Here is a 27,762-nt window from a genome sequence, read left to right on the forward strand (position 1 = left end):
TCAACAGATTATTGACATCTCAATACTGAGTTCCTCCAATAGATTATTCACTGATCAATTTTAAGGAATGTCTTAAAGGAGAAAAGGAAGGCAGAGATGTTGAGAAAATTAAGAAGAGAATTCCCACGCGTGAAGTCTTGCTTATTTTGCCACTTTACAATAGATGTGATTTGAAAAATTTAGGACAACTTATGCAAAAATACCAACAATTCAATTTGGTTTGACAGAGTTGAAAGGAAAATTAAGACGCAAGATTTTAAAAATACTGAGTTATTTATTTTGGTTGTAAAGCAGGGCAGCAGAGACCACAAGTAAAATAAAACACCACCCACAGGAAAGAATAATTCTTTTCCACATTAGATATTGTGTTAAGACCATTCTTAAACAAAAGCTGAATAAATAGTGTTTGGGAGCAGATTGAAATGGTCACATTCTGTGTTGAAAGCAGTTCAGACTACAAGACTGCATCCGGTGAAAAAAAAGGGATCCAATTGGATGTACTTAAAATTGCTGCCATCACAGATGTTTCAAGAGTTTCGCCCCCAATTTTATTTATTTTTATTTAGAAATTGAGTGTGGACCAGGCCCTTTTGGCCTATTGAGACACATGGCCCAGCAACCCACCTATTTAACTCTAACCTAATCACAGGACAATTTATAATGGCCAATTAACTTTCAAACCAGTATGACTTTGGATTGTGGGGAGAAAGCGAGGCACCCGGAGGAAACCCATGTGTCATGGGGAGAACGTACCAACTCCTTACGGTTGCGACTGGAATTAAACCCTGAACTCCTGACGCTCTGTGCTCACAATACCAGGATTTTGTCTTGTTTCTGTAATATACCTCCTGGACAATTAACTAGGAAATATTCAGAAAGGCTTATATTCGCATTAAACATCATGCCTGGTTTTTGATGCATTAAGTGGAGACCCAAAACCAGCTGCTTCGGTATATTAAGCTCATCAGCCGTGGTTCCAGCTCATCTAGGAGAAGGAAAACTCTGATCTCAAACCTCCGCTGCCTTGTGGCCGTACCCGCTCATGGGGAAGGCTTCGGGAGTAAACCCCGAGGGAAAATCCGAAGCTGGAGTCCCTAAGGCAGACCTACACTGAGTTCAATGCTGACTGGCAACTCCTGCGACGCCACTGGTGCCAAATGGTATCGGTCTCTGTCGTCTCTTGAATTCATCAGCTGCGAGGAGAGGGGGAGCCTGCCGCATGGGCAACAGCTTGCCCTCCATATTGTACTGCCCTGGCTTCCATTTAACAGAGACATCTAGGACAGAACATCCACGGTTGACCCCGGCCAATGGAGGACCTTGAAAAAACTTACACACAGAAACACCAGAGATTCTGCAGATGCTGGAAATCTTACGCAACACACACAAAATGCTGGAGGAACGCAGCAGGCCAGGCAGCATCCATGAACAGTCGACGTTTTGGGTGATGACCCTTCATGAGGACTGAAAATGAAGGGAGAAGAAGTCAGAAGAAGCTGGGTGAGGGGAAAATGTACAAGTGGGCAGGTGACAGGTGAGAGCAGGTGAGGGGGAACGCGGGTGGGTGGGTGGCAGGGGGGATGAAGTAAGAAGCTGGGTGGTGATGGGTGGAAAAGGTTAAGGGCTGAAGAAGGAGGAATCTGGTAGGAGAGGACCATGGGAGAAAGGAATGTAGGAAGGGCACGAGAAGAAGGTTCAGGCATGCATTTGAACCTCCCTACTTCTTTTTCCTTCTTATAATTAGAATCAGAATTTTTGGATTTAGATTTACAATGTATTTAATTCTTACATCCATCCTACAATGTAAGGGAGTGGTGGTAGGACTCTGTTCCAATGTACAGACATGTGAACTTAAAAGTCTAATAGATCGTAGAAAGAAGCTGTTCTGTAGACTGCTGGTCCTGGCTTTAATGCTGCTGTAGAGTTTGCCAGACAGAAGCAGCTGAAACAGTTTATGGTTGGGGTGACTGGTGTCCCTGATGATCTCCTTTCTGCAGCTGCTGCTATGAATGTCCTCAATGGGGGGGAAGTTCACATCTACAGATGCACTGGGCTGTCCCTACCACTCTCTACAGGGCCCAGTGATCAAGGTTGGTGCAATAATATATTTGGGCAGCCTTTTATGTTTATGAGGAATAAGACTCTAACCTGTTAACCCCTTACTAGTTCCAGAAACATAAGCTATTAACTTACTCCAGTGTGCATCTGGTTTAAGCAAACGGGGAGCATCTTGATCTGTTCGATCTTGTGCTCACCTGACTGGCAGACACACAGTACACTTCCAGCAGAGGTCAGTGTAGAGCAGTTGAGGATGGTTCTCTGGTGCCCTCAGCCCCCACTCCTGTTAGGCCATCTCAGCTCACTATCTAGTCTGGGTCTAATGGCCCGAATGATCCAAGTTTTTTTTTCTCTTGTTAACCCCCCTCAACAGCAAAACCACACTTAGATGTGAAAATTAAACACTGACACGAAGGAATTTAGCAGGTCAGGCAGCAGAGGGTTTAAGCCGAAATGTTAGCTATTTATTCATTTCCGTAGATGCTGTCTGATCTGCTGAGTTCCTCCAGAATTCTGTGTGTGTTACTCTCGATTTCCAACATCTGCAAAATCATTTGTGTTTATGGACATGAAGGCACCTGCCTAGCTGAATATTATTCAAAATACACCAGATCCTGTATTAGATCAATTTCATGGTTTTGTCTTCCTTCCACTTGTCCTGCTGAAGGGTCTTGGCCCAAACATCCACTGTTTATTCTCCTCTATAGATGCTGCCTGACCTGCTGAGTTTTCCAGCATTTTGTGTGTGTAACTCTGGACTTCCAGCATCTGCAGAACCTCTTGTGTTTAATTATCCCGTTCTCCTTTCCACTTGGGACGTTAAAAAAGTTTTGAATCTTGAATCGGTGGGATGGCAACGCCCTGCCATTAGCCGGGGAATGGTACCGCTCATCACCGAGTGCCGAATTGACTAAGTTGTAACAAAGGTCATGACAGGTCAGGACTGGCACAGCGTTTATCTCCCTTTCCAATGAGAGAGAGGCAGCAGCTATTTATAGGTACTGAAGTGGCGGTGTTGTAATAGGCCCCGAGAAGTGTGATTTGACTCGTCACTGGCTCAAGTTTCTTGTGGCCGATTTCAATTTTCCATCGGAGCCTTTTGACAAAAGAAGGAACAGGCGGGTATTACAATGGGCGAAGAAGTGCCCAGCTGGGAACTGCAGAGGGCCAAGAACGACCCCAAAACTTTGGTGTACACCAGGAGGAGGGGGTATGACATTACCAGGAACCCGCATCTCAACAAGGTAAAAGTTAGGCACGGGGCGGCGGGGGGTCAGTTCCGGGGAGCCGGTTCGGCGGCGCTACATCGGGGCAAGGTGCCTGGGTTGTCAGGTGTCTGCGCTGTGTCTCTACATGGAAAAGGCCTGTGGTTTGCCAAAGCAATTGGTTCAGGCTTGTCTCCCGTGGGCTGGGCTGCTCGCTGCACATTTCCCTGTTGTGATCCCCCCCCCCCCCCCCCACCTCTTCCTAGCGGCGAAGGAGGCTGCCTCACGGTCGGGCGTAGATTAACCTCGCCCCTGCTTCGCGTTCGCTCCCGGTAATGTGAGCGCGGGTTCCGCGGCTCCCGGGTTGTGCACAGTCAGAGGCGATGCCGCTCCAAAGCTGGGGAGGGATGTTTCCGGCCAGAAACACTCGACCTTTCACCTCCCCAGTCAGGAATAAGCAGACTGCAAAGGCAATATACAATCACCGGCAGCTTCGCGTGTTCCCCAGCGAGGCAGCGCCCACTCCCAGGGTTTAGGCGTTGGTTGCGGCTTCGCAACTGTTCCGAATTCCAAGACCCGTGGCAAATTCACTTAATGCTGTCTGGGTACGTGAAGTTTCCAGCTCTGGAACAGAGATGAGGAAGAATTTCTTCAGCCAGAGAGTGGTGAATCTGTGAAATTCACTGTTAAAAAGGAAGGCAATTCATTGAGTATATTTAAAGTGGAGGTTGGTAGGTTCTTGATTAGTCAGGGTGTCAAAGGTTACTATGAGAAGGCAGAAGAATGGTGTAGAGAGATAATAAATCAGCCTTGATGGAATAGCAGAGCTGACTGCGTGGGCTGAATGGCCTAATTCTGATCCTATGTCTTATAAAATGATTTGTCGGTCACTGTGATCGCCATATATTTAGGGGCGAGAAGGTAAACCCGGGTATGGTCTGAGATCATTTCATAGTTGCATTGCCAGTCTGCAGTTTTAATTGCATTTTTAAAAATGTTACACACCCATTAGATTCAAGATTATGCCTTTTCCAGTACAGAAGTGTAAAGGATTCAAAGGAGACTTACTGTCACATTTCACGTATGTCACCGTACAGTTCGTTTTCTTGCGGGGCATTCACAGTAAATCCGAGAAACACAATGGAATCCAGTAAAGACTGTGCCCAACAGGACAAACGATCAATGTGCAGAAAGATAATGAACTCTGCCAGTACAAAAAGGCCAACAACAATAATAAAATACAAAGCAGGATGAAATGATTGTTACTCCAGATATAATGCAGTACAAGAAACAACACAGTAAGATAAGGAACGCTAGTTTTTTTTAAAAAAACCCAAAATAAATACAAGATAGCTTGCATACACGGGTTGATTGTGTGCTCGAGGAGTGAATTAAATTAAATTAAATCCTGTAGGTTAAATTAAATATCTAAACGGGAAATCCATTCCATTTCCTGCAGTCAAAACTGTGAAGGTAAGATCTATCCCAAGGGCTTTTGATTTTTAATCTTTAACTTAAATTGCTGAGCGTTCCTTTGGAACTGGGCAGGGATCCTGTATTCGCTCGTGTTGGGACGTTTCCTGAGCTGTCCTAAATGTGTACAGTCAAGGAGTCTGAATATAGGGTCTTTGACCTGAAACGTTGACTCTTTCACTTCCCCACAGATGCAGCCTGACCTGCTGAGAATGTCTTGCATCTTCTGATTTCCACTCGCCCCTGCCCCCTTTCCCCAGATTCCCAGCACCTGTAACTTTTTAACAAACACAATAGATTCTGCAGGTGCTGCAAATCCATTAAAATGCTGGAGGTCTAGCAACGTCTATGGAAATGGATGAGATTGGCTGAGACCCTTCATCAGGACTGCAAAGAAAGGGGAACGTGCCGGAATAAGAAGGTGGGGAGAGGGAAAGGAGTACAAGCTTGAGGGTGTTAGTTGGAGCCAGGTGAATGGGGAAGGCGGGGGGGGGGGGGGAAGAATGAAGTGAAAAGCTGGGAAGCGATGGGAAAAGGCAAAGTGCTGGAGAAGAAGGAATCTGATGGAGGAGAATGGACCATGGGCGAAAGGAAAGGAAAAGGAGCACCGGGGGAGATGGTGGAGAAGGGAGGAGGAGAGATAAGGGGCCAGAGTGGACATCTGAAGAAGAGGGAAGGGTGAAGGGGGGGGGGGGGGGGGGAAATTGCCTGAAGGAGAAATCAATGTTCATGCCATCAGGTTGGAGGCTTTTAAATTTGCTTTCACTGAAAGTTATCCAGTGTGTTCAAGAAGCTGTCTGCTTTAACTCTTTTCTCTTGGAATGCCTGCAGATACTAGTAAAACAGAATTTGAACAACTTCTGAATTTTTTTTTCCCCCCCTGCAACGTTAAAGGGAATAGTTCAATTCTGCTGATACCATGGACTCCTTGAAAGACGTGGCCAATATTTGGCCCTTCTATCATCTCCCTCACCATAGTACTGTATGTTCAATTCTCCTTGTACCTCACCTCTGGATCTTACACTTCACAATTTAGGGAATGAGTGTCCCATCAAAACTCGTGCCTTGTGCATCTAGCATCCTTGTCCAAGCCTGTGCCTCTGGTAATATGGGTCTTAGAGTCCAGACATGCCTCCAGCAATCAACAATCAGGTTCCAATTCATTTATTTATCACATGTACATCAAGACATGACCCAAGGAAATGCTTCCAGTGGCAACAGGGCATACCCACCAAGTTTTCACAACCCAAGGTTGCGCTAGGGGCAGCTTGCAAGTATCGCCCCACATTCAAAGGAGGTCACGGAGATGATTCCAGGACTGAATGGCTTGTCATGTGAAGAGCATTTGATGGCTCTGGGCCCTGTATTCACTAGAGCTCAGAAGAATGATGGGTGACCTCATTGAAACCTATCAGATGGTGAAAGGCCTCCATAGAGTGGATGTGGAGAGGATGTTTCCTGTGCTGGGAGAGTCTATGACTAGAGGACGGACATAGTTTCAGAATAGAGGGGTGTCCTTTTAGAATGGAGATGAGCAATTTCTTCAGCCAGAGAGTGGTGAATCTGTGGAATTTGTCGCCACAGGCAGCTGTGGAGGAGGGGGAGTATTCACTGGATGGTAGAGTTATCTATATTCATGGTGTTAGGTTGGAGGCTACCCAGATGGAATATGAGGAGTTGCTCCTCCAACCTGAGTGTAGCCTCATCGTGACAGTCGAGGATTAGCATGTCGGAATGGGAAGTCAAGTTGAGTGGTTACTGGGAAATCTCAACTTTTGTGGGATATTTTAAAAATATCGACCTTCAGTTTGGAAGACCAGATGCTATATATTTGTTTTTGTGCATAAAGCATGAAACATATCTTTTGGATTATTTCATTTCAAATGCCAACTATTTCAAGTGCTAGGTTAATAAATTGTTGTCAACAGCTTGTACTTTGGCCATCAATCTGTTCTGTGATGGCAATGATTTCAAGTTTGCAAAGACTCTTACTGTCTGTAGATTATATAGGATGTGTTTCATCAATATTGCTGAAAGAAGTGGGTTCTTTAGCTTGCAAAAACTTAGTGGTATGAAACTTTGTTTCAATTTCATTCTTGAACAGCATTTCACTGATCGTTCCCAGTGCGGAATTTTATGTGATTGGAGGAAAGCATAGTTAGTTTTATACAGGGTGGTGGGTGTGTGGAGGGCACTATCAGGGGAAGCAGAGTCAGATACATTGGGGACATTTAAGAAACTTGTAGACAGACAAATGGATGAAAGGAAAAGGGAGGGATAAGTGGGAAGGAAGGGTTAGATTGATCTTGGATTAGGTTTAAAAGTTGGCACAACCTCGTGGGCCGTAGAACACTACTTAACAGTATTGGCTTTATGTACTGAATATACTCTATAGAATTTAAATTTTTATTTTCTAATGTAATGTGTTTGTCTTTGAGACTTGTTTTAGTATGACTTGGAAACATCTGTGTTTGATCTGCCAATTATCGGTGACTCTGCAATGAGTCGTCGAGTGATACAGCACAGAAACAGGCCCTTCGGCCCAACTGGTCTATGCTGACCACAGCGCCCTCTCTGCTAGTCTCAGTTGCCTGCATTCAACGCATAACCCTCCAATTTCCTCTCCTCCACGTACCCAGGAGCATGCTTATCGGGCATCGATTTGTGTAGTTGTGTGTCTGACTTGGGAGTGTGATCCTGTCCTGGCTGGTACTTGTGTGGCAGTTCCGAACCACGGGAAACAATTAAGGCGGCAGCTCAACTTGTGGCTATTTATTTCTTTGTTTTGTTTTTTTTTGCAATTACTGCCCCTCGAACGTTAGGCTCCTGAACCAGTGTGGATAACTTCGCTCACCCATACTCTGAGCTGATTCCACGACTTATGGACTCTCTCTCAAGGACTCTACAATGCAAGTTCTCAATATTATTCATTATGATCTTGCTTTTCTGTTTGTATTTGCAGCTTGCTGTCTGTTGCGCGTTGGTTGTTTGTCTTGCTGTGTGTGGCTTTTTACCGATTCTGTTGTGTTTCTTTGTATTTACTGTGAATGCCCGCAGGAAAATGAATCTCCAGGTACTGTATGTACTCTGACAGTAACTTTGCATGTTGATGGAGCGGTTAGATTCAAATGTGAACTCCAGGAACAGTGGAGTTACAAAAGATCAGCAGAAAATGAATTCAGGTTTCTTTGTACCTTGTTGATAGAACTGAAAATGATTAGCTTTATTTGTCACATGTACATCGAAACATGCAGTGAAATGAGTTGTTTGCGTTAATGCCCTACACTGCCTGATGATATGCTGGAGGCTGCCCGCAATGTTTCCAGCACCAACTCAGAATGCCATAAACACCATAAATCAGCAAGTTGTGTTGTCCTGTCTCCCCTCTCGCTGTGAAAGGGGACGCCCCTTTTCCCCCCTTTGTTAGGCAGAGAGAGCGCCCGTGGTATGTCGAGTTGTTGGGTGAGCGATTGGTTTTTGTTGTACCGCAGATCATGGTCTTTATTGGGGGGGGGCTTGTATGGTGGGTGGAGGGTGCTGATGCTTGTTTTTCTGCAGAAAGGAGTGGGGGAAGGGCTTTGCTGCTTGTGTGGGAGGGGGAGTAGGGGGGGGTTTGGGTTCTAATGTTTTAACCGTTAAATTCCTCAGGGCACTTCTGTTTTTGTGGATATCTGTGAAGAACAAGAATTTCAGGATGTATATTGTATACGTTTCTCAAATATTAAGTGGAACTATTGGATGCCTGCAGCTTACTCACCCTAACCCATAGTCTTCTTGGAATGTCGGAGCATGCAAAGGAAGCCCAGGCAGTCACAGGGTGAATGTGCAAACTCCTGATGAACAGTGGCGGGAATTGAACTCTGACATCGTAAAACGTTACGCTAAGCTGCCATTCTTCCCTGGAAGTCTGCTCTTCAAATGAAAGCCTTTCAGAATTTTGAAATCGCTCCAGTGTGAACTTGTTGACTGTAGTCCTGCTGAATCCGGTTTATTTTAACACCCTGCCCCATTCCTCCTTGGGAGAGGAGCACGAAGTTCCCACCTTTGTGTAGCGATGTGCTCTGTCCTCTGTTAATAGGCAGCCCCTTTGGCTAGTTTTTTGGGAGGTTCGCACAAATTCCAGACTCTGTCAATTTCCCACCTTCCTTGTAACGGATTCCAAAAGGCCATCAGACCCTGGTAGTTGACACCACCACTCCAAAGCTTGCCTAGCATTAGGCTTTGACCTGCCCCCGTTTTGCTAATAATTCATCCTCACACACTTCCTTCACCACACGACCATCACTTGGACTAATTCTGATGGCTTCTGTTCCCCAGTTTGATTTATTACTTTGGCACAGCCACAAAGTTCTTTTTAGCCACTTGATCATTTCTTTACGATCACAGAGCATGTGAAGTGTTAATCCTTCCTTGAAGCTGTAAGCGCTCTCGGAAAGACAGGTGTCACAAATGCCTTTCATGCCATGATTCTCCCCCTTCCCTCCCCTTTCCTGTTCCTTTTCAGAGCTTTTGCATGGTTGGATGCATGGAAAAGGCACAAATGTGAAGGAGGGAGGAGGAAGTCTTTCATTTAGACGTATTTCACATTCCTTTCAGGATGCATCGATGTGGTTCAGAATCAGGTTTATCATCACCGGCATATGTTGTGAAATGTGCTGTTCTGTGGCTGCAGTACAGGGCAAGACATAATAAAGTGGCCGCTGGGTATATTAATTTTTTTTATATCCCTTCTGTACCTAATAAAGTAGCGACTGAGTGTATGTTTGCGGTCTTCTGCGGCTGTAGCCCGTCCGCTTCACGGATCTGCGTGTTGTGTATCCAGAGATGCTCTTCTACACGCTACTGTTGTGACATGTGGTTATTTGAGTTGCTTTCTCCTCCCGTCAGCTTGAACCAGTCTGGCCACTCTCCTCTGACCTCTCTCGCCCACAGAGCTGCTGCTCACTGGATGTTTTTTGTTCTCTTTCTCGCACCGTTCCCTGTGAACTCTAGAGATCTTTTTCTGCGTGTAGTGGAATTAGGCCATTCGGCCCATCAAGTCTGCTCTGCCATTCCAACAAGGCTGATCTATTACCCCTCTCTACCCCGTTCCCCTGCTTTTCCCGTAACCTTTGGTACACTGACTAATCAAGAACCTATCAATCTCTGCTTTAAGTACATGCAGTGCCTTGGCTTCCACAGCTGTCTGTGGCAATGAATTCCACAGATTCACCACCCTCTGGCTAAATAAATTCCTCCTTATCTATTCTAATCAGACAGGCTGTGCCCTCTGGTCCTAGGCTGTGTATGTATATTTAAGTATTTCATGAGGGTGTACATATAAGTATTTCACTTGGTTTCTGAATCACAGCTTGTAATCTCTGTTCCTTTGCTCCCTTGCCAATAAGATTAAAAGTCTTCCCAAAACGGCTAAAAGCATTTCTCCATTGAGTATTCCTTCAGCCAGTTTTCCCAAGAGGCTGTCTGTGATATTCACTGCCTGAGAATCTGACCAGGTCCAGCATTTGCTCATGGACTGTTTGTCCCAGTCCCATCAGGGAGGAGGCTCCGTAGTGTCCATCCACTCAGACTCAAAACAGTTATTGTTCCCAAGCAGTATGGCTGCTGTCGGCAACACCTCCACCCACCAGAGCCCCTACCTCCACCACTTTACCATTCGCTGTCAGAGCCACCTGGTGTATGGATTCTCCTGTACCTCGCATCACTTTGTGATCATTCAGTCAGTCTACCTTGTGTAGTTATAAAGGCATAGAAAAGTACAGCACAGAAATAGGCCCTTCAGCCCATCTAGTCTGTGCTGGAGCCATTTAAACTGCCTACTCCCATCGACCTGTACTGGGACCATAGCCCTCCATACCCCTACCATTACTGTATCTACCCAAACTTCTCAAACATTGATATCAAGCTCACATGCACCACTTGTGCTGGCAGCTCATTCCACGTTCTCTTGCCCCTCTGACTGAAGTTGCTTCCCCTCATGTTCCCCTTAAAACTTTTCACCTTCCACTCTTAACCCTTGACTGCTGCTTTTCATTCCATCCGACCTCAGTGGAAAAAGCCAACTTGCGTTCACCCTCATAATTGGTAAGGAAGCTGGTAAGGAAGGCGGGCTCTGTCGTGGGCAAAGTACTGGAGAGTTTAACATCGGTAGCTGAGCGAAGGGCGCTGAGTAGGCTACAGTCAATTATGGAAAACCCTGAACATCCTCTACATAGCACCATCCAGAGACAGAGAAGCAGTTTCAGCGATAGGTTACTATCGATGCAATGCTCCTCAGACAGGATGAAGAGGTCAATACTCCCCAATGCCATTAGGCTTTACAATTCTACCGCCAGGACTTAAGAACTTTTTAAAAAGCTATTATTAATGCTTCTTGAGATAGTGATTTAGATGCACATCAAATTTTTTACTGAGTTAAGTATTGTATGTAATTAGTTTTGCTACAACAAGTGTATGGGACATTGGAAAAAAGTTGAATTTCCCCATGGGGATGAATAAAGTATCTATCTATCTATCTATCTATCTAATTTTGTATACCTCTATCAAATCTCCTGTCTTCTACATTCCAAGGAATAAAGTCCTAACCTAGTCAATCTTTCCTTAGAACTCAGGTCCTCCAAACCTGGTAGCATCCTTGCCGATTTGTTTCTACTCTTCCAGTCTTATTTGTATCTTTCACCCGGTAGGAGGTGACCACACTGGCACAAAATACACCGAGCTGGGTCTCACCATTGTCTTGTACAACATAAACCTGACATCCCATCTCCTGAACTGAGTACTTTGTATTTATTGAGGTTATTGTGATCTTTATTTTTAGTGCATATTTTAATATGCTACACTGGATCTGGAGTAACAATTATTTCATTCTCCTTTTACATGTATGTACTGGAAATGACATTAAACAATCTTGAAGCATTAGCAATAGAATAAAGCCAATCTAGCCCCAAGCTGCAGATCGCTGGACATCTGTGCTTCAATGTTCTACCTACTTGGTTTAACATATCAAATGACAAATGTATTCTAATCCTTTTAGGCATAGTTAAGACACCAGTTCCTGAAAGATAGTGCATTTTGAGCCACACAAACTATTCTCTTTATGCGGCTCTCTCCATTTATCTCCGGATAATTTTGCTAGTAAGAGTGCTTTCTTTCATTATCAATCAGAGATCAAAAATGAATTGCTTGATCTTTGAGATGTAATGGAACGTGGTCTTCAATTCCAGTATTTGTTTGATGTTTCGGAAGATTGGTCTTTGGGAATTTGCGTGCTTTTCACGACATAGCAAAAACAAAGGAGCTGGTTGTGGAATACAGGGGGAATGGAGACAGGCTAGCCGCTATTGACATAAATGGATCTGGGGTTGAGGGGGTAAACAGCTTTAAGTTCCTCAGTATAAACATCACTGAGGATCTCATGTGATCTGTGGTGGGGGTGGGTGGGGGGGAAGCACAGCAGCACTTCTTTCACCTCAGTCAGTTGAAGGAGTTTGGCATGACTCATCAAATCCAAAAAACTTTCTACAGGGGCACAATTGAGAGCAACCTGACTGGCTGCATCACTGCCTGGTATGGGAACTGTACTTCCCTCAATCGCAGGACTCTGCAGAGAGTGGTGCGGACAGCCCAGCACATCTGTAGATGTGAACTTCCCATGATTCAGGACATTTACAAAGACGGGTGTGTAAAAAGGACCCAAAGGATCATTGGGGACCCAAGTCACCCCAACCACAAACTGTTCCAGCTGCTACCATCCGGGAAACGGTACCGCAGCATAAAAGCCAGGACCAGCAGGCTCCGGGACAGCTTTATCCACCAGGCCAGTAGACTGATTAATTCACGCTGATACAATTGTATTTCTATGCTATATTGACGGTCCTGTTGTATATATTATGTATTGCAAATTACTGTAAATTGCACATTGTGCATTTAGTCAGAGAAGTAATGTAAAGATTTTTATTCATGTATGTGAAGGATGTAAGAAATAAAGTTATATTGAATTGATAGCCTTTGGGAAGGCTTCACCTTCTAGTCAATATGGGGGGGGGATATACTTTTTGATGTGATCTTATTTCTACACTCAGCAGCCATTTTATTAGGTACACATGCTCATTAATGTAAATAGCTCATCAGCCAATCATGTGGCAGCAACTCAGTGCATAAAAGCATGCAGACATGGTCAAGAGGTTCAGTTAATGTTCAGATCAAACATCAGAGTGGGGAAGAAATGTGATCTAAGTGACTTTGACGGTGGAGTGATTGTTGGTGCCAGATGCAGTGGTTTAACTATCATAGAAACTGCTGATTTTCTAGGATCTTCGCACACTCCATGCTCCAGAGTTTACAGGGAATGCTGCAGGAAACTTGGAAAAAGTCAAGTGAGTGGCAATTCTGTGGGCAAAAGTCCCTTGTTAATGAGAGGGGTTAGAGGAGAATGGCCAGTCTGGTTCAAGCTGACAGGAGGGTGACAGTAAGTCAAATAACCACAGGTTACAACAATGGTGTGCAGAATGCACAACACGTTGAAGCTTGAAGCGGGTGGGCTACAGCAGCCGAGGGCCATGAACATACAGTACACTAAGAGACAACTTTATTAGGTACAGGGGGTAACTAATAAAGTGGCCACTGAGTATAGTGCTCAACCTCCAAATACTTGAAAGAGCTTGTTCGTCACGCGGCAAGATCTGGTGTCTAGACTCAAGCTTCATATTCCTGTTCGGAATTTTCTTTCGCGTTGAGTCCACTGGAGGCTGACAAAGGGCTGTCCTGGGATTAGAAGGACTGTGTGTGTGGGAGGGAGGGATGAAAGGGGCTTGTTGATCTGTTGCTCATTATGTTCTGTTTTGTTGAGCCGCTTTGTATTTATGACTGGCTAGTCCCAGCTCCAGTGCCTATTAAAGTTTGCTGACGACACCAGAACCAAAGGTGTTGATGGATCAGCTTATCGGAGGGAGATTGAAAATGGGACTGGGTGGTGCCACAACAACCCCTCACTCAATGGCAGCAAGACCAAGGAGCTGATGATTGACTTCAGGAGGAGGAGCTAGTCCTCCTCAGGGGATCGGAGATGGAGAGGTTCAGCAACTTTTAATTCCTCAGTGTTAACATTTCAGAGGACCTGTGCTGGGTCTGGTGTGCAAGAGCCGTTATGAAGAAAGCATAGCAGCACCTCTACTTCCTTAGAAGTTGGTGAAGGTTTGGCAGGTCATCTAAAACTTTGACAGCTGAAGATGCCTGCAAGAAGCTGAATTTCGGGGTTGTGTATGGTGACATATACGTACTTTGACATAACTTTGAACTTTGTTCAGCCGAGCATTGTGGGACTGTTCTGTTGGGGCTGGAACATGTGGTGACGCCTATGGGCTGCCCCCCCCCCCCCCCAAGCATATCCTTCAGTGTTGGTTGTTAAGGCATGTTTCAATGTACATGGGTTAAATCTGAATCTACTCCCTTCCCAAATCCAAAAATAAATCTATCTGTGCCTTGAGTACGCTTAATGGTAGAGGACCCACGGTTCTGTGAGGTGGGGAACCTGAAAGGTTTACTGCCTTCAAGGGTGGAAATTGGACTTCAGTTTGGTTTTAACTGTTTGGCGCTGCTTGTATTTCCTCCTCCGTTTGGACTTCGCCCACAGAGGAAACATCCTGGTATCTACATTGCATGAAACACCCTCAGTCCTAAATGTGTTGATGAGTTTTGGGTCTGTAGTTGAGTTTACCAAAGTTCAAGTTTATTGTTATTCAAACAGGCACACACACACGTGCAGCAAAACAAACCATCGTTCCTGCGGGGTCAAGTTGTAAAGTGAGATGCTGAAGATGTTCTATAGGTCAGTTGTGGAGAGCGCCCTCTTCTTTGTGGTGGCGTGTTGGGGAGGCAGCATTAAGAAGAGGGACGCCTCACGTCTTAATAAGCTGGTAAGGAAGGCGGGCTCTGTCGTGGGCACAGAACTGGAGAGTATGACATCGGTAGCAGAGCGAAGGGCGCTGAGTAGGCTACGGTCAATCATGGAAAACCCTGAACATCCTCTGCATAGCACCATCCAGAGACAGAGAAGCAGCTTCAGCTATCGATGCAATGCTCCTCAGACAGGATGAAGAGATCATTACTCCCCAATGCCATTCGGCTTTACAATTCAACCGTCAGGGGTAAGATATGTTAAAGTGCCAGGGTTAGGACTGAGCTTAAGTTACCATTCAATGTATTTTATAAACTATTTAAGAACTTTTTAAAAGCTATTTATTAATGCTTTTTGAGAGGGTGATTTTAGATGCATATCATATTTATACTGAGTTAAGTATTGTATGTAATTAGTTTTGCTGCAACAAGTGTATGGGACATTGGAAAAAATGTTGAATTTCCCCATGGGGATGGATAAAGTATCTATCTATCAAAATAATCGGCACATGTCCGAATGGCATGCATCAACAACATACTGCTGCCGCAAAGCAAGTTTCTCGCCATATGCCCGAGGTGTTCGACCTGATTCGCTCTGACAATAAAACGAGCAGTAGTAGTGTAAATGTGTGAAATGGCAGCAAAGATGAAACGCGACCAGTACAGGATGAGAGTGTGTCTGTGAGTTGGGGAGTGGGTAGGTGAGGGCATCACTCCGACTGTAAGGATCTAAGGGATTTCAAAAAGGAAGTGCCATCTACTTCGACACTGGAAATACAATCGGCCCTCCTTATCCGCGGGGGATTGGTTCCGAGACCCCCCCCCCCCGCGGATACCAAAAAACGCGGATGCTCAAGTCCCTTATTTAACCTGACTCACTGTGGTGGTCTTTAGGACCCAGCAGAGCCCCGGACTTTATTTAACCTGTTCAGTGTGGTGGACATTAGGACCTGGCGGTGCAGCTCTGAATCCGCAGTGTTTCTGTTCACGAAAATAATCACAATTGAAAATAAGGTGGAAGTAATAAAGCGATTGGAAAGAGGTGAAACGCCATCGGTCATTGGAAAAGCGTTAGGCTACAGTCAGTCAACGATTGGAACAATTTTAATGGAGCATATGAAAGGCCCTGCCCCGATGATAGCTACAATTATAACTAGGCAACGCAGTGGTTTAATTATTGAAATACGTATGTTTCTTAAGTGTTTTATATGCATAGAAAGGTAAAATATATACTATATACTAAGAATAACGTTTGACTAACTGACACTAAATAATACCGGATGTACCTATTCTGACTTCAAATCCGACTTAAGAAGGACTCGGGAACAGAACTCGTTCATAACCCGGGGACTGTCTGTACTTTTAAGTAATTTCTAGATTACTTATAATACCTAATACAACTTCAGTGCTATGTAAATACAAACCCCATTTCCAGAAAAGTTGGGATATTTTCCAAAATGCAATAAAAACAAAAATCTGTGATATGTTAATTCACGTGAATCTTTATTTAACTGACAAAAGTACAAAGAAAAGATTTTCAATAGTTTTACTGACCAACTTAATTGTATTTTGTAAATATACACAAATTTAGAATTTGATGGCTGTAACACACTCAACAAAAGTTGGGACAGAGTTAAAATAAGATTGAAAAGTGCACAGAATATTCAAGTAACACTGGTTTGGAAGACTCCACATTAAGCAGGCTAATTGGTAGCAAGTGAGGTATCATGACTGGGTATAAAAGTAGCGTCCATCAAAGGCTCAGTCTTTGCAAGCAAGGATGGGTCATGGTTCACCCCTTTGTGCCAAAATTTGTGAGAGAATTGTTAGTCAGTTCAAAAGGACATTTCCCAATGAAAGATTGCAGAGAATTTAGGTCTTTCAACATCTACAGTACATAATATTGTGAAAAGATTCAGAGAATTCAGAGACATCTCAGTGCGTAAAGGGCAAGGTCAGAAACCACTGTTGAATGTGCGTGATCTTCGAGCCCTCAGGCGGCACTGCCTAAGAAACTGTCATGCTACTGTGACCATTATAGCCACCTGGGCTCGGGAGTACTTCGGAAAACCATTGTCACTTAACACAGTCCGTTGTTGCATCCAGAAATACAACTTGAAACTGTATTACGCAAGGAGGAAGCCATACATCAACTCTATGCAGAAACGCCGGCGAGTTCTCTGGGCCTGAGCTCATCTCAGATGGACCGAAAGACTGTGGAACCATGTGCTGTGGTCAGATGAGTCCACATTTCAGCTAGTTTTCAGAAAAAACGGGCGTCGAGTACTCTGTGCCAAAGATGAAAATGACCATCCTGATTGTTATCAGCGAAAGGTGCAAAAGCCAGCATCTGTGATGGTATGGGGGTGCATCAGTGCCCACAGCATGGGTGAGTTACATGTATGTGAAGGTACCATTGACTCTGAGGCGTATATTAGGATTTTAGAGAGACATATGTTGCCATCAAGGCGACGTCTCTTCCCGGGACGTCCATGCTTATTTCAGCAGGACAATGCCAGACCACATTCTGCATGGGCTACAACAGCGTGGCTTTGTAGACACAGAATGTGTGTGCTTGACTGGCTTGCTGCCAGTCCAGATCTATCTCCTATTGAAAATGTATGGCGCATCATGAAGAGGAGAATCAGACAACGGAGACCATGGACTGTTGAGCAGCTGATGTCTTGTATCAAGCAAGAATGGACAGAATTTCCAATTGCAAATCTACTGCAATTAGTATCCTCAGTTCCAAAACGATCTAAAAAGTGTTATTAAAAGGAAAGGTGAAGTAACACAAATGGTAAACATGCCTCTGTCCCAACTTTTGTTGAGTGTGTTGCAGCCATCAAATTCTAAATTTGTGTATATTTACAAAATACAATTAAGTTGGTCAGTAAAACTATTGAAAATTTTTTCTTTGTACTTTTGTCAGTTAAATAAAGGTTCACGTGAATTAACATATCACAGATTTTTGTTTTTATTGCATTTTGGAAAATATCCCAACTTTTCTGGAAATGGAGTTTGTAGTTATACTGTATTGTTTAGGGAATAATGACAAGAAAAGATAGTCTGTCTGTACATGCTCAAACAACGAGTGCTGGAGGGAGAACTTCCGGGTTTTCCCAATCCGCGGTCGGTTGAATCCGTGCATGCGGGATCCATGGATAAGGAGGGCCGACTGTATTACACTGATTTGGTACTGAATGAATTTGAACTGTGTATACCAGCTTGCTGGGTATAGAGTGGCCTGTTCCAGTTGGATGTTGCTTTATGTGGAATACAGTCCCGAGTTTGTTACTTGCTGTAATCTGCATTTCAAGTTCATGTTCATTATCACCTGCCTGTACTTTGAGCAAATGAGAAAACACTCGTGACCATGGTGCACCCACAGAACATGTTGTACATCACACAGCACATAAAACAAAATATTACCATAAATAATTTCATAAACTATAACTTAAAAATACATGTGAAGCGTGTGCACACAGGCAGACAGCACTCTGTCCCAGTGATGAGGCCTGGGCAGTGGCAGGATATCTATTTGTCTCGCTGCCTGAGGGAAGAGGCTGTTACCCAGTCTGCTAGCCCTAGTCCTGATGCTCCTATACCTCCTACCTGATGGTAGTGGGGTCAAAGAGATTGTGGGATGGGTGGAAGCAAATTTTTTTTTTAAAACCATATAACAATTACATCACGGAAACAGGCCATCTCGGCCCTTCTAGTCTGTGCCGACACTTACACTCACCTAGTCCCACTGGCCCGCACTCAGTCCATAATCCTCCATTCCTTTCCTGTCCATATACCTATCCAATTTTACTTTAAATGACAATACCGAACCTGCCTCTACCACTTCTACTGGAAGCTCATTCCACACAGTTACCACTCTCTGAGTAAAGAAATTCCCCCTCGTGTTACCCTTAAACTTTTGCCCCCTAACTCTCAAATCATGTCCTCTTGTTTGAATCTCCCCTACTCTCAGTGGAAAAAGCCTATCCACGTCAACTTGATCTATCCCCCTCATTATTTTAAATACCTTTATTAAGTCCCCACTCAACCTTCTACACTCCAAAGAATAAAGACCTAACTTGTTCAACCTTTCCCTGTAACTTAGGTGCTGAAACCCAGGTAACATTCTAGTAAATCTTCTCTGTATTCTCTCTATTTTGTTGATATCTTTCCTATAATTTGGTGACCAGAACTGTTCACAATACTCCTAATTCAGCCTTACCAATGCCTTGCACAATTTTAACATTACATCCCAACTCCTATACGCAATGCTCTGATTTATAAAGGCCAGCATACCAAAAGCTTTCTTCACCACCCTATCCACATGAGATTCCACCTTCAGGGAACTATGCATCATTATTCCTAGATCACTCTGTTCTACTGCATTCTTCAATGCCCTAACATTTACCATGTATGTCTTATTTGGATTATTCCTACCAAAATGTAGCACCTCACACTTATCAGCATTAAACTCCATCTGCCATCGTTCAGCCCACTCTTCTAACTGGCCTAAATCTCTCTGCAAGCTTTGAAAACCTACTTCATTATCCACAACACCTCCTACCTTAGTATCTGCATACTTACTAATCCAATTTACCACCCCATCATCCATATCATTACTGTATCTGACAAACAACATTGGACCCAATACAGATCCCTGAGGCACACCACTAGTCACCAGCCTCCAACCTGATAAACAGTTATCCACCACTACTCTCTGGCATCTCCCATCTAGCCACTGTTGAATCCATTTTACTACTTCAATATTAATACCTAACGATTGAACCTTCCTAACTAACCTTCCGTGTGGAACCTTGACAAAGGCCTTACTGAAGTCCATATAGGCAATGTCCACTGATTTACCCTCGTCAACTTTCCTCGTAACCTCTTCAAAAAATTCAATAAGATTTGCCAAACATGACCTTCCACGCACAAATCCATGCTGACTGTTCCTAATCAGACCCTGTCTATCCAGATAATTATAGATACCATCTCTAAGAATACTTTCCATTAATTTACCCACCACTGACGTCAAACTTACAGGCCTATAATTGCTAGGTTTACTCCTAGAACCCTTTTTAAACAATGGAACCACATGAGCAATACGCCAATCCTCTGTTTCTAATGACATTTGAAATATTTCTGTCAGAGCCCCTGCTATTTCCACACTAACTTCCTTCAAGGTCCTATGGAATATCCTGTCAGGAGCCGGAGATTTATCCACTTTTATATTCCTTAAAAGAGCCAATACTTCCTCCTCTTTAATTGTCATAGTTTCCATAACTTCCCTACTTTTTTCCCTTACCTTACACAATTCAATATCCTTCTCCTTAGTGAATATAATTCAATATCCTTCTCCTTAGTGAATACTAAGGAGAAGGATATTGAATTTTTTTTTTGCAACTCTGTGTACAAGGCTCCCGGTAAATATCACAAATAGTGGGAGGGAGACCCTGGTGATTCCCTCAGTGTTTTTCTTTACTGTACGCTGTAGGGTTTTGCAGCCTCTTTCCACACCACACAACGTAGCTGGCAACAATCACAGATGCAGAGGATAAAATGAGCAATATGCTGCAAAAACTTCTGAACTCTGATTTTTAAAAACACAGGACTTGTTTTAGTTTCTCATTAGTTTCTTAAATGAACGTAGTTCCTAACATGAAGTACTGTGCTCGTTGTGGCTTTTTTCAAGTTCAGACTTTTGAGTGTGTGCTTAGCATTTTGTGTGATTTGCCTACACTAAATGTTTGAAGAGCGGCGCCCTTCTCTAGTTTTCAGCACAGTGCTGGCAAGGTCTGCTGGAAAACTGTTCTGAACTTGCAAAAACTCATTTTTGTTTTGCAAACCAAAAGACAAATACGGTCTAACAAATAGGATCTTAGTCCTGTTGAGCATAGTCGTTTAGTATTTCCCACCAGAATGTGCTAAGCTTTGCATGTTCAAGTATATTGTCCTTTCAATCATACACGTGTATACTGTCAAACGAAACAAAGTTCCTCTGGACCAAGGGGCACAACACAGTAGATATAACTCACACACAACACAAAGTAATATTGTCACAAATAAATTAACAGATAATAAGGTGTTTTTATGACAAAAGTTAAGTAGAAAACAGTATAATGCTAAAATGCTACTGCTGCTTCAAGTGATGAGACCTGGGTGGTGTCAGGGAGTAGTCTCAGACTGGGGAAAGAAGGGGTTTCCCATCCTAACAGTCCTTGTCCTAATGTTATGACCCCTCCTGCCAGATGGTGGGGTGGGAAGGGGTTGTCAAAGACGTGTTTGTACACATTTTTAAATGTGTCAAATTTTCCAATCTCTAAGTATTTCTAATTGAAATTTGAATCCCAAGACCTTAAGATTCAGGAGCTGAATTAGGCCATTTGGCCCAATCAAGTCTGCTCAGCCATTTCATCATGGCTGATCCAGTTTTCTCCTCAGCCCCATTTTCCGACAAGCAAACTTGGCCTCCACAAAGAATTCCACAGATTCACCACTCTCTGGCCAAAGAAATGCCTTGTCATCTCTGTTCTAAAAGGATGCTGCTCTATTCTGAGGCTGTGTCCTCAGGTCTTGGACTCTCCCTCCATAGGAATTGTCCTTTCCACATCCACCTTATCGAGGCTTTTCAGCATTCAATAGGTTTCAATGAGGTCACCCCTCATTCTTCTGAATTCTAGTGAATACAGGCCCAAAACCATCACAAGCTCTTTGTATGACAAGCTATTCAATCCTGGAATTATTTTTGTGAAATTCCTTTGAACTCTCCAATTTAAGCACATCCTTTCTTGGATGAGGGGCCCAAACCTGCTCACAATACTCCAAGCGAGGCCTCACCAGTGCTTTATGAATTTTCGACATTACATCCTTGTTTTTTATGTTCTATTCCTCTTGAAATGAATGCTAACATCATGTTTGCCTTCCTCTCCACAGACTCCACCTGCAAATTAACCTTTAGGGAATCCTGTACCTCAATCCAAACTCCCTTTGCACCTCAGGTTTTTGTATGTTCTCCATTTATAAAATGGTCAACCCTTTCATTTCTTCTACCAAAGTGCGCGACCATACACTTCCCGCCATTGTATTCAATCTGCCATTTCTTTGTCCATTCTGCAAGTCCTTCTGTAGCCTCTCTACTTCCTCAAAGTTACCTGCCCCTCCACCTATTCTCATATTTTCTGCAAACTTTGCAACAGAGCCATCATCCAGATCATTTGCATATAACGTAAAATGAATCTGTCACCACACTTGCTCTGTGGAACACCACCAGTCACCAGCCAACCAGCCAGCCTTTATTCCCACTCTTTGCCACCTGCCGATCAGCCAATGCTCTATCCATGCTAGTATCTGTCCTGTAATACCATGGGTTCCTAGCTTGTAAGCAGCCTCACGTGTGGCACCTTGTCAAAGGCTTTCTGAAAATTCAAGTACACAACATCCATCAATTCTCCTTTGTCTATCGTGCTTCTTATTACTTCAAAGGATTCCAAACAATTTTTACCCTCGAGGAAACAATGCCAACTACAGCCTATTTTGTCATGTGCCTCCAAGTATTCTGAGAACTCATCCTTAATAATCAATTTCAACATCTTCCCAACCACTATGGTCAGACTAACTGGTCTATTGTTTCCTTTCTTCTGCCTCTCTCCCTATGCCTCCACAATCTCTTCACCCAGCTCTTTCACAACTCTGGTTTATACACCTTCTGGTCCGGGTGACTATCTAACTTTCAATTTCCCAAAAGCGTTCTCCGTAGTAATGGCAACTTCATACATTTCATGTCCCCTGAACCTGGAACTTCCACCATACTGCTAGTGTCTTCTACCGTGAAGACTGATATCAAATACTTATTCAGTTCTTCTGCTATTTCATTGTCCCCCATTCCACCTCCCCAGCATCGTTTTCCAGCAATGCAATATCCACCTTTGCCTCTCTTTTACACTTTATGTATCCTTTTGAACATTATCAGCTAGCTTACTTTTGTGTTCTGTCTTTATCTCCTTAATGACTTTTTTAGTTAGCTTCTGTTGGTTTTTAAGCTTCCCAATCCTCTTAACTACCAACTAATTTTTGCTCTATTATATGCCCTCTTTTTGGCTTTAACTTCTCTTGTTAACTTCTCTTCTATATATATCCTGTGCCTTCCAAATTACTTCCAGATATTCCAGCCATTGCTATTCTGCTGTCATCCTGCCTGTGTTCTTTTCCAATCAATTCTGGCCGACTCCTTTCTCATGCCTCCTGTAATTCCCTTTACTCCAAAGTATTACTGATACATCTAACCTTGGCTTCTTCTCAAACTTCAGGTGAATCCAATCATATTATGATCACTTTCCCCCCAGGGTTCTTTTATATGCCCTCTCTTTGGCTTTATGTTGGCATTGACTTCTCCTGTTAGCTGTAGTTGTGTCATCTTTCCTTCAGAATACTTTTTCTGCTTTGGGATGTATACATCCAGTGCTTTCTGAATTGCTTCCTGAAACTCCAGCCATTGCTGCTCTGCCGTCATCCCTGCCAGTGTTCTTTTCCAATCATTTCTGCCCAACTCCTCTCTCATGCCTCTGTAATTCCCTTTACTCCACTGTAATACTGATACATCTGAACTTAGCTTCTCTTTCTCAAATCTCAGGTGAATATGATCATATTATGATCACTTGTAATCCGGCATCAGCCTGGTCCCCCATGAGTACAGTAACATTGCCCTTTTGGCATGTATTTTCTATCTCCCATTGTCATTTGTAGATCACATCCTTACTACTGTTTGGGGGGGTCTGAATACAACTCCCATCAGAGTATTTTTACCCTTGCAGTTCCTTAGCTCTATCCACAATGAATCAACACCTTCTATCCCAATGTTACCTCTTTCTAATGATTTGATTTCATTTTTTACCCACAGCAATGCCACCCCTCTACCTTCTTGCCTGTCCTTTTGATACAATGTGTATCTTGGACATTAAGCTCCCAGCTATAATCTTTCAGCCATGATTCAGTGATGTGTACAACAACATACCTGCCAATCTGTAACTGTGTTGCAAGTTCATCTACCTGATACAATACAATACAAATACTTTATTGTCACCAAACAATTGATACTAGAGCGTATAATCATCACAGTGATATTTGTTTCTGCGCTTCGTGCTCCCTGAAGTACCAATCAAAGTAAATATAATAAAAATTTAAATTATAAATCATAATTAGAACAATAGAAAAGGGAAAGTAAGGTAGTGCAAGTCAGGTCTGGATATTTGGAAGGTACGGCCCAGATCCGGGTCAGGATCTGTTCAGCAGTCTTATCACAGTTGGAAAGAAGCTGTTCCCAAATCTGGCCGTACGAATCTTCAAGCTCCTGAACCTTCTCCCGGGGGGAAGTGGGACAAAAAGTGTGTTGGCTGGGTGGGACTTGTCTGTATACTGTGCGCATTCAGATACAACACCTTCAGTCCTGCATTCACCCTTTGATTTTTGTCTGCTGTTTACATTGTAACTAATCCTGTTGGCTGCAGTTTTGCCCCATCTCCAGGGTCTCGGTCTGAAACTTTGACTAACTCTTTTCCATAGATGCTGCCTGGCCTGCTGAGTTCCTCCAGCAGTGAGTGTGTGTGAGAGTGTGAGTGTGTTCTTTACCAAGTGGAAGTACAACTTATTGTCAGTGTGTATATGTCACCATATACCACCCTGAGATTCATTCACAGCAAAATAAACATGACGAGTTCTTTGGGCCTGTGCAGGCGCTGGAGAACGTTGGGGTCTGAGGTTTCCAGAGCAGCTGAATTGGTAAATTGTTTTACAAGAATTGTTAATTGTTTTTCTCGAGTAACTCATTCTTTGTAACATGGTCTCCTGATGCTTTGTGTTTAAACTTTTAGAGTTTATTTTGATAGGCTGGGGGATTTCATGTTCATTTGTATTATTTGAGGATGCCTGATTAACACTTATCGCTGGGTCCTAGTTTTGAGAATATTACTTCTTGTGCCAATGTTCTTTTGCAATTATTATAAATTAACCATATAACAATTACAGCAAGGAAACAGGGCATCTCGGCCCTTCTAGTCCGTGCCAACGCTTACACTCACCTAGTCCCACTGGCCCACACTCAGCCCGTAACCCTCCATTCCTTTCCTATCCATATACCTATCCAATTTTACTTTAAATGATAATACCGAACCTGCCTCTACCACTTCTACTGGAAGTTCATTCCACACAGCTACCACTCTGAGTAAAGAATTTCCCCCTTGTGTTACCCTTAAACTTTTGCCCCCTAACTCTCAAATCATGTCCTTCTCTTGTTTGAATCATCCCTACTCTCAATGGAAAAAGCCTATCCACGTCAACTCGATCTATCCCCCTCATTATTTTAAATAATTTATTAAGTCCCCCCTCAACCTTCTACGCTCCAAAGAATAAAGACCTAACTTGTTCAACCTTTCCCTGTAACTTAGGTTCTGAAACCCAGGTAACATTCTAGTAAATCTTCTCTGTACTCTCTCTATTTTGTTGATATCTTTCCTATAAATTGTCTCTACATGAGTATTTTTCCTCTGCACTTGGTTTCTGACAGTTAAGAAATACGATAGAACTTATTTAAACAAAGGCTGACAAAAAAGTTGCAAAAAAAGCTGTGCAAATGAAACAATAAATAATACTGAGAACATGAGTGGTAGAGTCCTTGAAAAGATTGTAGAATTGGTTCTGATTTGTGTAGTTATCCACACTGCTACAGAAGCTTGATGATTGTAGGGTAATAATTGTTTCTGAAACTGGTGCTCACTTTCTTTCAAACCCAGTCAGCTGACTACTTCTCCTCACCGGACCTGTTATGATTAACCATGCTATTTTGACTTCCTTAATTCTTTAATGGGTCTGTAAATCTAATTTCGGTACTGCAGAGAGGAAAAATAACTGTAGTTTTCCCAGATCTAACAATCTCCTGCTTCATTCAACTTTTTTTGGCTCCTATTTCAAACCAGTCACAGGGAGAACATACAAACAGCTTACAGGCGGTGGCGGGAATTGAACCTGGGTTGCTGGCACTGTGATAGTGTGCGCTAACCGCTACGCTTCTGAGACACACAATGTATTCCCATGCCATTTCTTCTGAAGGCGCTAATCATCATGGAGATGGTTTAAAGGTAAAATTCAGTGGTTGTCAGAACTATGAATTACTGGAAACACTCGGGTGTGGAGAAAAGTGTAGAGTTATTGTTTTTTTTCAATGTTCTGACGCAAACATTGTTTGGGCCGAGGAACTTTCGAACATATTGGTCATTAGTTTATTAGTCTCAGTGGAAAAACTTTGTTCTGTACATTCCCACAGTAAACATAATAAACAAAGTGAAAAGCAATAAGAGTGTAGAATGAGCTGCACCATAGCAAAGAGGTCAACACAATGCTTTACAGCACTGCCTATAAGATCGGGTTTGATTTCTGTCAGTGTCTGTAAGGAATTTGCACGTTCTCCTTGTGACCATGTAGGTTTCCTCTGGGGGTACAGGTTTCCTCCCACATTCCACAGTTGGCGTTAGTGAGATGGGAGCGTGCGATTTTTGGCACTGGAAGCATGCTTTGTTGCGGGCTGCCCAGCACAATCCTCGCTGAATAGATTTGAGGCTTCACGGTATGACGAATAAGCTAATCTAAATTTCTACAGTTATTGTCTACTGTAAAACGTAAGTAGACAATACGGTTCACGTCCATGTTGAGGTAGATTGAGAGATTGAAAATTATCCTTATTGTGTAAGGATATACAATTACAAAAGCAGGATCAAAACTGTCCTTGAACCTGGCAGTGCTTGTTTTCAAACTTTTCTATCTTTTGGCTGATGGGGGGGGGACAACATTGACTCTTGTTCTGTCGAACAGCTGCTTGATCAGGGTCTAAAAACAAGAGATTCTGCAGATGCTGGAAATCCAGAGCAACACACACAAAATGCTGGAGAAACTCAGCAGGTCAGGCAGCGTCTACTGGGGGAACTAAACAGTTGATATTTCAGTCTGAGACCCTTCATTAGGACTGGAGAAGGGGGAAGAAGCCAGAATAAGAGGGGGGAGGGGAAGGAGACCAAGCTTGACATGATAGGTGAGACCAGGTGAGGGGGAAGATGGGGGGGCATGGCAGGTCCGCCTGGACCGACCCCTAGCCCCTCTTCCGAGGATACATTCATGCCCAGGTGTCCTGAGAGGGATCATGCAATCACCATGGGTACAGTGGGGGGGGGGGGGGGTGGATTTCTGGGAACGGTGGGACCCCCAGGGAATTGACTGTTTTATAGACAGTAATAATTATATTTTGATTTGAATTTGTTTCCCTGTCTTGTAAGTATTTGGCATTTGTATTTGGTGTGGTTTTGTGTGAATAAACTTTTTTGTATTTTTGAGAAGCAAAAAAAGATGGGTGGGTAAATTGCCTCTTCACTCTCTTCTATATCCATCCTGTAATGAGGTGACCAGAATTGAAGACAATATTCCGCGTGTGGTCCCTCCAGGGTCTTATAGAGCTGCAACGTTATCTCACGGCTCTTGAGTGCAATCCCTGACTGATGAAAGCCAACACACCACATGCCGCCTTAACAACTCTGTGAACTTGTGTGAGATCTGTGGATGTGAACCCCAAGATCGCTCTGTTCCTCCCCACTGCTAAGAATCCTGCCATTAACTCTGTATTCTGCCTTGAAGTTTGACCTTCTAAAGCGAATCTTTGGAGTGAAGGAGTTTGAGAAGTGACTTGATAATGAGGCACAGTTAGTGGAGAGCTAGCACTTTCTCCGAGGGCAAAAGTTATTACTGGGGGGCATAACTTGAAGGTGATTGGCGGAAAGTATAGGGGGTCAGAACGGTAGATGCGTGGAACACCCTGCCAGGGATGGTGGTAGAGGCAAATACACTAGGGACGTTTAAAAAAACTATTAGATAGGCACATGGATCCTCGGTAGAGTTCGTTAAGAGCACCAAATTTCTTGGTGTTCACCTGGCGGAGAATCTCGCCTGATCCCTCAAAACCAGCTCCATAGCAAAGAAAGCCCAGCAGCGTCTCTACTTCCTGCGAAGGCTGAGGAAAGTCCATCTCCTCTCCTCTTCCCCCCCCCCCCCCCCCACCCTCATCACATTCTACAGGGGTTGTATTGAGAGC

General features: G+C 43.5%; 1 protein-coding gene across 1 annotated transcript in view; it reads left to right on the top strand.

Moving 5' to 3' along the window:
- The first annotated feature begins 3,026 nt into the window (after positions 1-3,026).
- The window catches only part of me1 (malic enzyme 1, NADP(+)-dependent, cytosolic), a 404,589-nt gene continuing 379,853 nt past the window's right edge, over positions 3,027-27,762 (top strand). Inside the window, exon 1 of the mRNA XM_073055771.1 lies at positions 3,027-3,302. Within this exon, the coding sequence (XP_072911872.1) occupies positions 3,189-3,302 (114 nt within the window). The 5' untranslated portion in view covers positions 3,027-3,188. The remainder of the gene's footprint in view (positions 3,303-27,762) is intronic.

The sequence above is a fragment of the Hemitrygon akajei genome, chromosome 9 (assembly GCF_048418815.1).
Source record: "Hemitrygon akajei chromosome 9, sHemAka1.3, whole genome shotgun sequence".
Lineage (NCBI taxonomy): Eukaryota > Metazoa > Chordata > Chondrichthyes > Myliobatiformes > Dasyatidae > Hemitrygon > Hemitrygon akajei.